Source organism: Cetorhinus maximus, chromosome 24 (assembly GCF_964194155.1).
Source record: "Cetorhinus maximus chromosome 24, sCetMax3.hap1.1, whole genome shotgun sequence".
NCBI classification, from domain to species: domain Eukaryota; kingdom Metazoa; phylum Chordata; class Chondrichthyes; order Lamniformes; family Cetorhinidae; genus Cetorhinus; species Cetorhinus maximus.
Window position 1 is genome coordinate 14645637 of NC_135902.1, and position 14048 is coordinate 14659684.

General features: G+C 45.6%; 1 protein-coding gene across 2 annotated transcripts in view; it reads right to left on the minus strand.

Annotated features, from left to right (window-relative positions):
- The window catches only part of dhrs7cb (dehydrogenase/reductase (SDR family) member 7Cb), a 70002-nt gene that overhangs the window by 39569 nt on the left and 16385 nt on the right, over positions 1–14048 (minus strand). For both annotated transcript variants that reach the window (XM_078570755.1, XM_078570754.1), the window contains exon 2: positions 10300–10457. In XM_078570755.1, coding sequence (XP_078426881.1) covers positions 10300–10453 — 154 coding nt within the window. In that variant the 5' untranslated portion in view covers positions 10454–10457. The remainder of the gene's footprint in view (positions 1–10299; positions 10458–14048) is intronic.

Below are 14048 nucleotides of genomic sequence, written 5' to 3' on the forward strand. Positions count from 1 at the left end.
TCATGTTCCATGTAGGTACCAATGACATAGACAGGATGAGGAAGGAGGCTCTGCGTAGTCAGTATGACGACCTAGGCACTAAATTAAGAAGCAGAACTTTAAAAGGTAATAATTTCTGGATTGTTATCTGAGCCATGTGCAAATTGGCATGGGACAAATAAGATTAGAGGAATGAATGCGTGGCTGAAAGACTGGTGTGGGCAGAGTGGGTTCCAGTTTGTGGGACACTGGCGTCAGTATTGGGGAAAGTGGGATCTGTACCGTTGGGATGGTCCACACCTGAACCGTGCTGGGGCTGGTATCCTCACGAGCCACCTAACTAGGGAAGTAGAGAGGGTTTTAAACTGAATAATGGGGGCAAGGGATTAAATTTGGGAAGATATGGTGAAGCAAAGAGTAGAGACGAGGCAAAGGAGACAGTTATTAATATGGGAAATGATGAACAGACTGCAACAGGAAGGTACAGACAATACAATTCTAAGACCTGAATGTTTCCCTCATTTGGCGCACGTGATTGGCGGGCCCGGGAGCAGTCAGGAAACAGGCCCCCAACAGTGATCAGTCCACGACCGCGATTTCACACTGGCTGGCCCGTCCAGCAGGAAACGCATCTTCCTAATGGTCATGGAGGGCCGGGCAGGGAACGGGTCCAATGGCGACCCAGCGGGCGGTTTAAAATCAGCAGAGGCAGCTCCCTGAAGGCTGCCAGGAGAGAAATTTTCTGCAATCTGGAGACTGGAGCAATAGCCTCAACAGCGACTGAAGACTGGAGGGCAGGTCGCGTGGGCGCTCAGCCCCCGTTTCTCGGACAAGTGCCTCGCAGTCCTCATGGAGGAGGTGGGTGTCAGGTGGCTCACCCTCTTTCCCAGGGATGGCAGAAGGAGGCCACCGCATCAGACTAAAAAAGCTTAGGAGAAGGTGGCAGCCAAGGTCAGCAGCCATGACATCATGAGGCGCCCATGGGTGCAGTGTCGCAAAAGGTTCAATGATGTGCTGCGCTTGGCAAAGATGAGTACTGTGTTGGCACGGTTCAGTGTGAAGAAGTGTTAAGGTCTGGCCATCCCCCCCCGTAGAGCTCAGGGATGCTAGAGTCTGAGTGCCAACTGTCAATGATGCCGGAGCTGGTCAAGGGGGTGAGCGCTAGCTGCTTGACCTGAGTGCCTTGCGGCTCAAGGGCCACGACTCAAACTCAAGGTGTTCCTCAGGTGGGGTTGGCCAGGCTGCAATGGCGCTGTAGGTAGAGAGTGGATTAATCAATGCTCCTCTGTTCTTTCAGGAGAAGAGGAGCCATAACAACATAGAGAGGTCATGGACAGGCAGAGGCCCCCCAAACCTCCTAATCATGATGAGCTTTGAAATGAATGCTTTGGAACTGGAGAGCCACCACCCACCTGGGTCAGCCGGTCATGGAGAGGCAGGGGTCTCTGACGAAGGTAAGAGTGCAGTGCACAGAGGTGAGAGTGTCAGATTGTGCAAACATTCTTATGTAATCTCATCATTAATGGGAGCCCCCATTTATCATTGAAAGACAATGGCACCATGATGCAGATCTTCGTTGTCTCACCAGGGTGCCTGGCATACACAGTGACAGTGAGATTACTTAAACTAACGATATGTCGCTGTTCCCCCTTGGATTCGCCAGCACACACTCATATGCAGGGCCCCGAAGAGCCACCCTTGATGCCAGAGGTCTACCGGGCTGCAGCTGCACCTGCGTCACACCTGCTCTCCAAACCAGGCACCAGCACAGATACCAGCACCTCGGTGGGCAGTAGATCGTCGTCTAGAATGTCAATGCGCAGTGGTGAGGGCACTTCACGCTCACTTGAGGAATAGGTGGAGGCAGAGTGCCCAGGGCGCCAGCAGTCGGAGGACTGCTGGGAGACCAGAACAATGCTGAGTCGAAGGCAGATGATGAGCCCCTGGAGTCATCCATTAGGCGGCAGATGCTGGATATCCAGCAGGATGTGCAGGAGGATCTGGCGGAGATCCATGAGGGTCAGCTTGCCAAGGTCTCTGCTGTGGAGGAGTCCATGCGGAGCATCAGCACTGCATTAACCCTCAGTGCTGAGCTTACTGCCTCCTCCATTGAGAGAGTGGCGACTCTCATGGAGATGCAGCTCCAGGGACAGAATCAGGGGTTCCTGGGGTTGTGCTCGGACCTGCAAGCCCTCACACAGGCAATGACTCAGGTTGTTAGTGCCAGTGTGGGAGATGGATGAGGCACCCAGTATCCCACCTATGTGTCCGTCCATCAAAGGCGAGCAGGGAGATCCAGAGCAACCTCACGTTCATTTTGGCAGGAAGAATAAAAAGGAAGCTTATTATCTAAATAGTGAGAGATCGTAGAGCTCTGAGATTCAGAGGGATCTGGGTTTCCACGTGCATGAATTGCAAAAGGTTAGTGTGCAGGTACAGCAGGTAATTAGGAAAGCTAATAGAATGTTATCATTTATTGTGAGGGGAATTGATTACAAAAGTAGGGAGGTTATGCTTCAGTTGTATAGGGCATTGGTGAGACCACAACTGGAGTATTGTGTATAGTACTGGTCTTCTTATTTAAAGAAAGATGTAAATGCTTTAGAAGCAGTTCAGAGAAGGTTTACTCGACTAGTAGCAGGAATGGGTGGGTTGTCTTTTGGGGAAAGGCTGAATAGGTTAGGCTTGTATCCAGTGGACTTTAGAAGAGTAAGAGGTGACTTAATTGAAACTTTTAAGATCCTGAGGGGTCTTGACAGAATGGATGTGGAGAGGATGTTTCCGCTTGTGGGAGAATCTAGAACTAGAGGTCACTGTTTAAAAATGAGGGGTCACTCATTTAAGACAGAGATGAGGAGAAATCGTTTCTCTCAGAGGGTAGTGTGTCTTTGGAACTCTTCCTGAAAAAGCAGTGGAAGCAGAGCCTTTGAATATTTTTAAGGCAGAGCTAGATAGATTCTTGATTAACAAGGGGGTGAAATGTTGTCAGGGGTAGGCAGGAATGTGGGGTTAAGGTTACATTTTGATCAGCCATGATCTTATTGAAGGGCGGAGTAGGCTTAAGGGGCCAAGTGGCCTACTCCTGCTCCTAACTCAAATGTTTGTATGCTCCTATGTTCGTATTTGTAACAGCCTACTGGTGAAGAATATTTATCTAATAACAATCATAATGTGATCGCGTTCAATATAGTGTTTGAGAGGAGGAAACAATAATTTTATTTTGTTATCCATTCATGGGATGTGGGTGTCGCTGGCTGGGCCAGCATTTATTGCCCATCCCTAATTGCCCTTGAGAAGGTGGTGGTGATCTGCCTTCTTGAACCACTATGGTCCACATGCTGTAGGTACACCCACAGTGCTGTTAGGGAGGGAGTTCCAGGATTTTGACCCAACGACAGTGAAGTCAGGATGATGAGTGGCTTGGAGGGGAACTTCCAGGTGGTGGTGTTCCCGAGTGTCTGCTGCCCTTGTCCTTCTATATGGTAGCGGGCTTGGGTTTGGAAGGTGCTGTCTGAGGATCTTTGGTGAGTTCCTGCAGTGCATCTTGTAGATGGTACACACTGCTGCCACTGCATTTCGATGGTGGAGAGAGTGAAAGTTTGTGGACAGGGTGCCAATTAAGCGGGCTGCTTTGTCTTGGATGGTGTCAAACTTCTTGAGTGTTGTTGGAGCTGCACTCATCCAGGCAAGTGGAGAGTATTCCACCACATTCCTGACTTGTGCCTTGTAGATGGTGACCAGGCTTTGGGGAGTCAGGGGATGAGTTGCTTGCTACAGGATTTCAAGCCTCTGACCTGCTCGAGTAGCCACAATATTTATGTGGCTAGTCCAGTTCAGTTTCTGGTCAATGGTAACTTTCGGGATGTTGATAATGGGGGATTCAGCAATGGTAATGCCATTGAATGTCAAGGGGCAATGGTTAGCTTCTCTCTTGTTGGAGATGGTCATTGCCTGGCATTTGTGTGGCGTGAATGTTACTTGTCACTTGTCAGCCCAATCCTGGATATTGTCCGAGTCTTTCCGCATTTGGACATGGCCTGCTTCAGTGTCTGGGGAGTCACAAATTGTGCTGAACATTGTGCAATCATCAGCGAATGTCCCCGCTTCTGACCTAATGATGGAAGGAAGGTCATTGATGAAGCAGATGAAGTTGGTTGGGCCTAGGACTCTACACTGAGGAACTCCTGGAGTGATGTCCTGGAAGTGAGATGATTGACCTCCAACAACCACAACCATCTTCTTTTGTGCTAAGTGTGACTCCAACCAGTGGAGAGTTTTCCCTCGATTCCCATTGACTCCAGTTTTGCTAGGGCTCCTTAATGCCATGCTTGGTCAAATGCTGCCATAATGTCAAGGGCAGTCACTCTCACCTCACCTCTGGAGTTCAGCTGTTTTGTTCATGTTTGAACCAAGGCTGTAATGAGCTCAGGATCTGAGTGGCCCTGGCGGGTTCTTCTGAAGGGTCATGAGGACTCGAAACATCAACTTTGTTCTTCTCTGCCGATGCTGCCAGACTTGCTGAGTTTCTCCAGGTAATTCTGTTTTTGTTCTGGCAGAACCCAAACTGGGCAACAGTGAGCAGAGTTATTACTAAACAAGTGGGCTTGACAGCATTGTTGATGATCCCTTCCATCACTTTACAAATGATCGAGAGTAGACTGATGGGGCAGTAATTGGTCCAGTTGGATATGTCCTGCTTTTTGTGTACTGACATAACTGGGCAATTTTCCACATTGCCGGGTAGATGCCAGTGTTGTAGCTGTACTGGATCAGCTTGGCTAGGGGCGCGGCAAGTTGTTAGAGCCCGTAGCCTTCGCAGTATCCAGTGCTTTCAACCATTTCTTGATATCATGTAGTGTGAATTGAATTGGCTAAAGACTGACATCTGTGATGTTGAGGACCTCCACAGGAGGTCCACTCGGCACTTCTGGCTGAAGATTGTTGTAAATACTTCAGTCTTATCTTCTAATGTTCTAAATTTAGGTAAGCCTGAATTCAATGTGACGAGATAGGGACAGTTCGCTATAAACGGGACAAGTCTGTTAATGGGTAAAACAACAAAAGATCAGTGGGTGATGTTCAAAAAAAAAATCTAAAATGATGCAGAACCAGTTTATATCCCTAAGAGGCAAGAGCTCTATTCAACTAGTGTCAGCCATAGCTCAGTTATTACTGTTTAATAGGTGGCTATCCATTTACCGATCAGGCAGCAGAAGATATTCTGTGAATTGCAACTGTTTTATTGTTAAACTGTAGTTCAGTACAAATACCAATTTCCACTCCTCCCTTCTGGATCCTTCCCATATCCAGAAGCAAAAAACCCCTTATTAGGAAAAAACCTAGCTCTTAATTACAGGCTTCAAAGAGCATCGCCTGCTCTCAATTCAGTCTGTAGCTTGTCTGGTTTACTCTTAAAGGGACCTGCATTTCTAACATTGTCAGGTAGCACTTTCACCTCTGACTGCTGCAGGCAAGGAGTCTGCTGTGTCCGAGGCAGATGATGAGCCTCTGGACTTGGTCCTCAATCAGTTGGTGGAGCTGCATAGACGATCGGGGGAACATCAAGAAGGGATGTCCGCTGCACTCCTCAGATTGCAAGACACGATGGAGGAGTCCGTCCACCTTCAGTCCAAGGTGATAGCGTGGGCCTGCCGATGCACCTCGGTCAACATTGGCAGGATGGCGGCCATCATGGAGGCCATGGTCCGGGACATCAGTCCTGCACTGCTGCGTGGACTGAACTCCATCATGGACACCATAGTTGGCCTCCAATAATGCCAACACGAGAGGGGTGTGGGGCAGCTTGATCTCAAGGAGTCAGCCAGGGGCCGTCGGGCACCGATAGGAAGGAATACCAGCAACTCAATACCTCGGGGCCATCCACCCAGGTGACTCCGGGAATGTCAAGCCGATCCAAATCCCATCTTCCAGTGACACCCGCAGCTCCAGCTCCACAGGCCAAGGATGGTGCAGCTGGCCCACAGCAGGACACCCAAAGCAGGCCGGGGCCCTCCAGGTCTTGACCCTCCAGAGAACACCCGCCAAAGTCATCACAGACGAAGCAGCGCAGTCAGCAAGCTGCCTCCACCTCCGCCGTGGATGTCGGGAGAGCACCAAGACATAGCAGCAGGCCATCCCCTCTGGCCCCCGCCCTGGCCCCGGCATGTGCTTGTGTACTTCCTACAGTCTGTACTGCCTTGCCCCCTTTCTTTTGGATTTCCACATCTGAGTGGAAGTGTTTGAGGAGTTTTGTGGTATACCTTTATTAACATGACAACAATTTTTTGCCTTGGGTGATATTATTGGATTTTTATAGTTAAAATCTATAAGGGAGTTGTTGCCAAGAAGATAGTTTCCTTGTGGAAACCAAATGGGTTTTTCAGGGGCTTGTTCTCTAAGACTATTTTAACTGTGTAACTTTAATCTTATGTGCTCAAAGTCTGCTGATGACACAGAGAGGCAGCATTGCAGGTGGAAGCATAAAATTGCAAAGAGAATGATACCTGGATTGCAAGTGTTAAATTAAGAGGAGAGATAACACAAGGGTTGTTCTCTAAGACTGTTTTAACTGTGTAACTTTAATCTTATGTGCTTAAACTTTTTTTCAATAAATCTTTTAATTATTAAAATCCTAAAGGTGCTACTGGAGTTCTACGCTTTTGGGGTCAGTAGCTTTTCCTCCTCGTTTTCATAATACAAAAACAAGGTTTATGATCAGTAAGACAGGTTTCCCTCTGGGATCTAGCTTGCTCAGCAAATAACATCAGCTGTGGTCATAACATAAGCAAAATAACAGTAATGAACAAAATAATAATAATAAAGAATAAACAATCTACAGGACCAGATAGCTTCCATCCCAGGATTTTAAAGGAAGTAAGTCAGAACATTGCAGATGTCCTAACTATAATCTTCCAAAGTGCTCTCAATTCAGGAACCTTTCCTTTAGATTTGAAAATGGTGCCTGCCATTCCACAATTTAAGAAATGTGAGAAAGGAAAACCAGTGAATTATAGACCAGTTAGCCTAACATCTATTGTCAGGAAATTACTGGAGTCTATAATTAAGTTAGGATGACTGAACATCTTGACAATTTTAAGCTGATTAGTGAGAGCCAACATGGATTTGTAAAGGGCAGATCATGCTTGACAAACTTGATTAAAATTTTTGAAGATGTGACTAAGGTGGTGGACAGAGGAATGTCTGTGGCCATTATTTGTATGGACTTCCAGAAGGCATTTGATTAAGTCCCTCATGAGAGACTGTTAGTTAAAACTGAAGTTCATGAAATTGAAGGTAAACTATTGACTCATTTAGAAAATTGGCTGAGCGGCAGGAGACAAGAGAGTAGGGATAATGGGCAGGTAGTCTAACTGGCAGGATTTCACTAGTGGTGTCCCACAAAAATCTGTGCTGGGACCTCAACTATTAACCATATTTATTAACGATTTAGATGATGGAATTGATGATTACATATCCAAATTTGCTGATGACACAGAGAGACAGCATTGCAGGTGGAAGCATAAAATTGCAAAGGGAATGATACCTGGACTGCAAGTGTTAAATTAAGAGGAGAGATTACACAAACTAGGATTGTATTCCCTGGATTTTAGAAAACTAAGGGGTGGTTTAATCAAAGTTTTCAAGATATTAAGGGCAACAGAAAAGATAGAAACTATTTCCACTGCTTGGAGTGTCTAGGACTAAGGGGCATAGTCTAAAAATTAGAACCAGACCTTTCAGGAGTGAAATTAGGAAAAACTTCTATGCACAAGAGGTAGTAGAAGTTTGGAACTTTCTTCCACAAACCGCAACTGATGCTAGATCAGTTGCAAATTTTAATTCTGAAATTTTTAGATTTTTATTAAAGGTTTGAAGGGATGTAGGGCAAAGGCAGGCATATAGTTAGGTCACAGACTAGCTATAATCTCATTGAATGATGGAACAGGCTCGAGGGGCTACATGACCTATTCATCTTCCTATGTTCCTTTATCCCTATCTTCCTATGTACAGTTCTGCAGGCTTTAGCCACTGCCCAGTATTTCACCCCGATGCGCAACTCTAAAGAGTAACCGTTAGCAAGTCATCAGGTATTTCCTTCCCCTAAAACCTGCACACATTCACTGGATGGCTGTTGTGGTTATCAGTAATTTATTTGTAATATTTAGAAAAAGGCCAGGTGTTGGTGGTTGCTGAGTAAATAGAATGAAGCCAGTGTTGACAGATGTGCATTGGTTATGGGAAGAACACACTAGGCTGTGGAGAGAGGCAGAAAGTGTCAGAGATGTATTTAGGAATAAAGGATTGATGTTAGGTAACATTCCTGTGTCCATTCTAACAGAATGCTAACATATCAACCATCATAGCTGGAACCTTCCCATCTGAGCTAAACTGACAAAGGCAGACCATAAATGGAGGCCCAGAGATAAATAGAAAGCTGCCTCAATTGCCTAGTAAGTAAAGGCACCTGTTAATGTAGTTATTTGGATTCCCAATCTACATTGTTAACTGTTTTCGGTAAGATAGCAATTATTTCAGTGCTCCTGGTCTAAGAAGATTTGCTTGGGAACTGCTGCTAGGAAGATTACTGGTATGGATATTGGATGATGACAGAATTGGGCCAGCAGAGGGAATAGCCTGTTAACTCTCCCTGCCTAAGGTTTCAAAACAGTAGTGGTCACTTCGGTGAAGTAGCAGGGGAAACCTGGCAAAGGTCAAGATTTTCAAGAGAGAGAACTGGAGGAAAAGTATAAACCCAAGATACATAGAAGAGAACCCACAGATGAAGAAGCCTCAGACTGTGTTATATTATGGACAAGAGGGGGTTTAATTTCAACAGCCCTGATTTCACCTCTCACCACCCGTCCATAAACAGAAAGGTGTTTTGATTTTGATTTCCCCCCCCCCCCACCATTTATAAGCAGTGGCATATTTCCCAACCCCTCAGTTTTGTTGTGCTCCAATTTTTATTAATAACCCCACAGAAAACTCAGAGGAGTAGTTTATTTGTGCACACTCAAACACGAGAGGAGGGGTGCAACATAGCCTCCTTTTTCACTCATACAATAAAAGACTGGGGATAGAGAAAGGAAGACTTACAGGGAAAAGACAACAGGTTAAAGAATTAGTGTTTTATGTGAGTCCAGAGTCAGAATCAAAGTCCAATGGTGTATTCTTTCACAGAAGTGTTGGGAGGTTGAAGACTGATGCTGGATAATTCATTTTGCCAGAGGTGACTTCCACAATGGGATAGGCACATAGAGATGAATTAGTCTTGTAGGTGCTAGTACTGAAGTTCAGAAGTTCCAGTGTAAACGCTGGGGGAGGTGAGGTGGTGGTGGGGGGGGGGGGGGGGGGGGGCTTTCACCTGGACCGAGCCCTTGATCTGAGCTGCTGCTTGCTAGATGGAAGATAGCAGACTGAATGGATTACAGCAAGACAGTGTAACTGGGTCTCCCAGCTAGGGGAGGGGTCATGTGAATCTCCACTTTGGCTTTGATAAAGGATGTATATTCCTTTGTCTGGATTCTTGTGATTGTTAATGTTCCATCCATCCATTAAGAATTTCAAAGGAGGTTGCAGGGTCTTTTCTCTTAGCAGACCGGTAGGCAACATTAGTCAAACTTGGCTTAGGAAATGTAGATGGCCTTTGTATAATTCCCTTTGAATTTGGTCTCTGCAGTCCACAGGGTTGTTAGCACGTCTTCAGATATAATGAGACACAAATTTCTTCAATACTGCTAGATTAGTTCCACTTGTTCAGGGTTACAGGCAGACATAGCTTCAGTCACTTTAAAGTCTTTGTTCAGTTTTAAAAGTTTTAGGAAATAGCCATGTTGATATCATAAGAATATAGTGTGAGGTCTTAGCTCCATTAGTTAGAAGTATCACACCTCATCCTTCCATAACTTCACTCCTCCCTAACTTTCTAACCTTCTGCTGCCCTACAACATCTCTGTGCTCTTCAAATCCTGGCTTCTTGCACCTCCCTGATTTTAATCATTCCATCTTTGGAGGCTGTGCCTTCAGCTGTCTGGGCCCTAAGCACTGAAATTCCCTCCCTCAACCTTTTTGCCTTTCTGTCTGTCCACCTAATCTAATCCTAATCTAAGATCTACCTTAAAATCTACCTCTTTGACCAAGCTTTTGGTTACTTGTCCCAACCTCTCTTTATGTGATTCGATGTCAAATTTTGTCTGACAACACACCTGTGAAACACATTGAAATGTTTTACTCTGCTAAAGCCACTGCTGTATATAGTTTCAAGTTAAAATAAAAACAGGTACTGTTCACAAAAGAAACAAAGAACAATTGATTGCTCACCTTTCCCAAGTCCTGAAATAGCATCAGTTATCACGATCACTTTGTTCCGCACAGCTGATTTGGACATCAGTTGCATTATTCTTTTGTAAACGTAAGCAATGCCAGCAATCCCAACCAGCAATAATGGAAGGATCAATAAAGCCAGAGCACCCATCTCTCTGCAATCAGCAAAACCACAGCAATCAGTGCTACAAAAATTAATAGTTGACGCTAAAAAACCAAACTATCAGTATTACATAAACACAGTAATCAGAACCATAAAAGCATAAATCAGTATTATAAAAAGTAATAATCAGAGCTACAATTAATAGTGATCTTGTCGCTTTTTAAATTCATTCATGGAATGTGGAAATCGCTGGCAAAGCCAGCATTTTTTGTCCATTCCTAGTTGCCCTTGAGAAGGTGGTGGTAAGCTATCTTCTTGAACCTCTGTAGTCACTGTGGTATAGGTACACCCACAGTGCAGTTATGGAGGGAATTCCAGTCATTTGACCCAGCAACAGCGAAAATACAGTGATATAGTTAAAAGTCATAGTGTGTGACTTGGAGGGGAACTTGCAGTGGTTGTTCTTCTCAGTGGCAGAGTCTGCGGGTTTGGAAGTTGCTTTCAAAGGAGCCTTCGCGAGTTGCTGCAGTGTATGCTATAGATGGCACACACTGCTGCCACTGTACATCTGTGGCGGAGGGAGTGAATGTTTAAGGCAGTAGCTGCTTTGCCCTGGGTGGTGTCAAGCTCCATGAGTGTTGTTGAAGCTGCACTCAAGGCAAGTGGAGATTATTCCATCACACCGATGATTTTGTGCCTTGTATCTAGTGAACTGCCTTTAGTGAGTCAGGAAGCAAGTTATTCACCACAGAATTCCCAGCATCTGACCTGCTCTTGGAGCTAAAGTATTTACGTGGCTGGTTCAGTTAATTTTCTAGTCAATGGTAACCCCCCAGGAAGTTGATGGTGAGAGTTTTATGGGGAGGTGGTAGTGTTGTGGTAATGTCACTGGGCCCACAATCCATAGGCCCAGCCTAATGCTCTGGGGACACAGGTTCAAATCCCACCATGGCAGCTGGTGGAATTTTTTTAAAAATTCAATTAATGAATCTGGAATTGAAAACTAGCCTTGGTAAGGGTGACCACAAAACCATCATCAATTGTAGTGAAAACCCGTTGGTTCACCAATATTCTTTAAGGAAGGAAACCTGCCATCCTTACCTAGTCTGGCCCACATGTGACTCCAGACCTACAGCAATTGGTTGACTCTGCCCTCTGAAATGGCCCAGCAAACCACCACAGAAAAGTCAAACCAGATGGGCTGCAGTGATTCAAGAAGCTGGCTCATCACCATCTTCTCAAGGGCAATTAGTGATGGGCAACAAATGCTGGCCTTGCCTCCAACACATCAAAGGAAGGAGTTTTTTTTTTAATTTAGCAATGGTAATGCCATTGAATGTCAAGGGGAGATGGTTAGTTTCTCTCCTATTGGAGATGGTCATTGCCTGGCACATGTGTGGTGCAAATGTTACTTGCCACTTGTCAGCGCAAACCTGAATGTTGTTCAGGTCTTGCTGCATATGGACATAGACTGCTTCAGTATCTGAGGAGTCACGAATGGTGCTGAACACTGTACAATCATCAGAAAACATCACCACTTCTGACCTTATGATGGAAGGAAGGCCATTGATGAAGCAGTTGAAGATGATTGGGCCTAGGGCACTATCCTAAGGAAGTCTTGCAATGATGTCTTGGGACTGAGGTTATTGACCTCCAAAAACCACAACCATCTTCCTTTTTGCTAGGTATGACTCCAACCTAGGGCTCCTTGATGCTACACTCGGTCAAATGCTGCCTTGATGTCTTGGACAGTCAATCTCATGTTATCTTGGGAATTCAGCTCTTTTGGGCATGTTTGGACCAAACTGTAATAAGTGACCCTGGTGGAACCCAAAGCCAATCAGTGAGCAGTTTATTGCTGAGTAAATAAGTAGCACTGTCACAGCATCTTTCATCACTTTGCTGTTGATTGAGGGTAGACGAATGGAGCGATAGTTGGCTGGATTGGATTTGTCCTGCATGAGGTTTCCTTGCCCATATTTGACCTGATGACAAGAGACTTCATGGTATCCGGAGTCAATGTTGAGGACTCCCAGGCGCACTCCCTTCTAACTGTATACAACTAGACAGTCACCTCTGGTGAAAATATTGCAATCAATACTGCAAACACAGTGATTAGTACTGTTAAAATTGATCAAAATAACTAATACAGTATTACAAAACAGTAATTGTTACAACAAAAAATAATGAGCTTTACAATAAAACATAGTGATCATTAGTTCAAAATAATAGGGATTAGTACTACCGAAATATTGATCAGTACAAGAAACAACATGGAGCTATCAATTCAGTGTCATTTCTGAAATTCAAATTCATCACAGAAATTTTCGAATAAAATTATTTGAGTTGAGGAAGCTCACACTGTTAAATTCACAGGCTATGTTTCTTTAGTGAACATAAGTTCATGATACCTGAGACACAGGTATTTAAATTGTTTTCTCCACCAGCTTATTGACACCCACCATACTCAAAAACATCTCCCTCCACCTGGACCCCTCCCTCTGGATTCTTACCTTCTCTTGATCTTTTCATTGAGAACTGTCGGCGTGATATCAGTCGTCTCAATTTCTCTACTCTCACCCACTCTAACCTGTCCCTCTCTGAACTTGCTGCACTCCGTTCTCTCAGGTCCAACCCTGACATTGTCATCAAACCTGCTGACAAGGGTGGTGCTGTTGTTGTCTGGCACACTGACCTCTACCTCGCAGAGGCTGAGTGTCAACTCACAGACACTTCCTCCTACCTCCCCCTGGACCATGACCTCACCACTGAACATCAAGCCATTGTTTCCATGACTGTTCCACAGCTTCCAACCTGATAGTCTCCCAACCTCGGACGGCCCGCTTCTACCTCCTACCCAAAATCCACAAACAGGACTGTCCCGGCAGACCGATCGTGTCAGCCTGTTCCTGCCCCACGGAATTCATTTCTTGCTATCTTGACTCCATTCTCTCTTCCCTTGTCCAGTCCCTTCCCACCTACATCTGCGATTCCTCTGACACCCTACATCTTATCAACAATTTCCAGTTCCCTGGCCCCAACCGCCTCCTCTTCATCATGGACGTCCAAACCCTCTACACCTCCATCCCCCACCGGGATGGTCTGATGGCTCTCTGCTTCTTCCTCGAACAGAGGCCCGAACAATCCCCATCCACCACTATTCCCCTCTGTCTGGCTGAACTTGTTCTCACACTGAACAATTTCTCCCTAAACTCGTCTCACTTCCTCCAAATAAAAGGTGTGGCTATGGGTACCCGCATGGACCCCAGTTATGCCTGTCTCTTTATGGGGTATGTGGAACATTCCTTGTTCCAGTCCTACTCCGGCCCCCTCCCACAACTCTTTCTCCGGTACATTGATGACTGCTTCGGTGTCGCTTCATGCTCTTGTCTGGACCTGGAAAAATTTATTAATTTTGCTTCCAATTTCCACCCCTCCATCATGTTCACATGGTCCATCTCTGACACTTCCCTTCCCTTCCCTGACCTCTCTGTCTCGATTTCTGGTGATAGACTGTCCGTCAATATCCATTACAAGCCTACCGACTCCCACAGCTACCTCGACTACAGCTCCTCACACCCCGCTTCCTGTAAGGATTCCATCGCATTCTCTCAGTTCCTTCACCTCCGTCGCATCTGTTCTG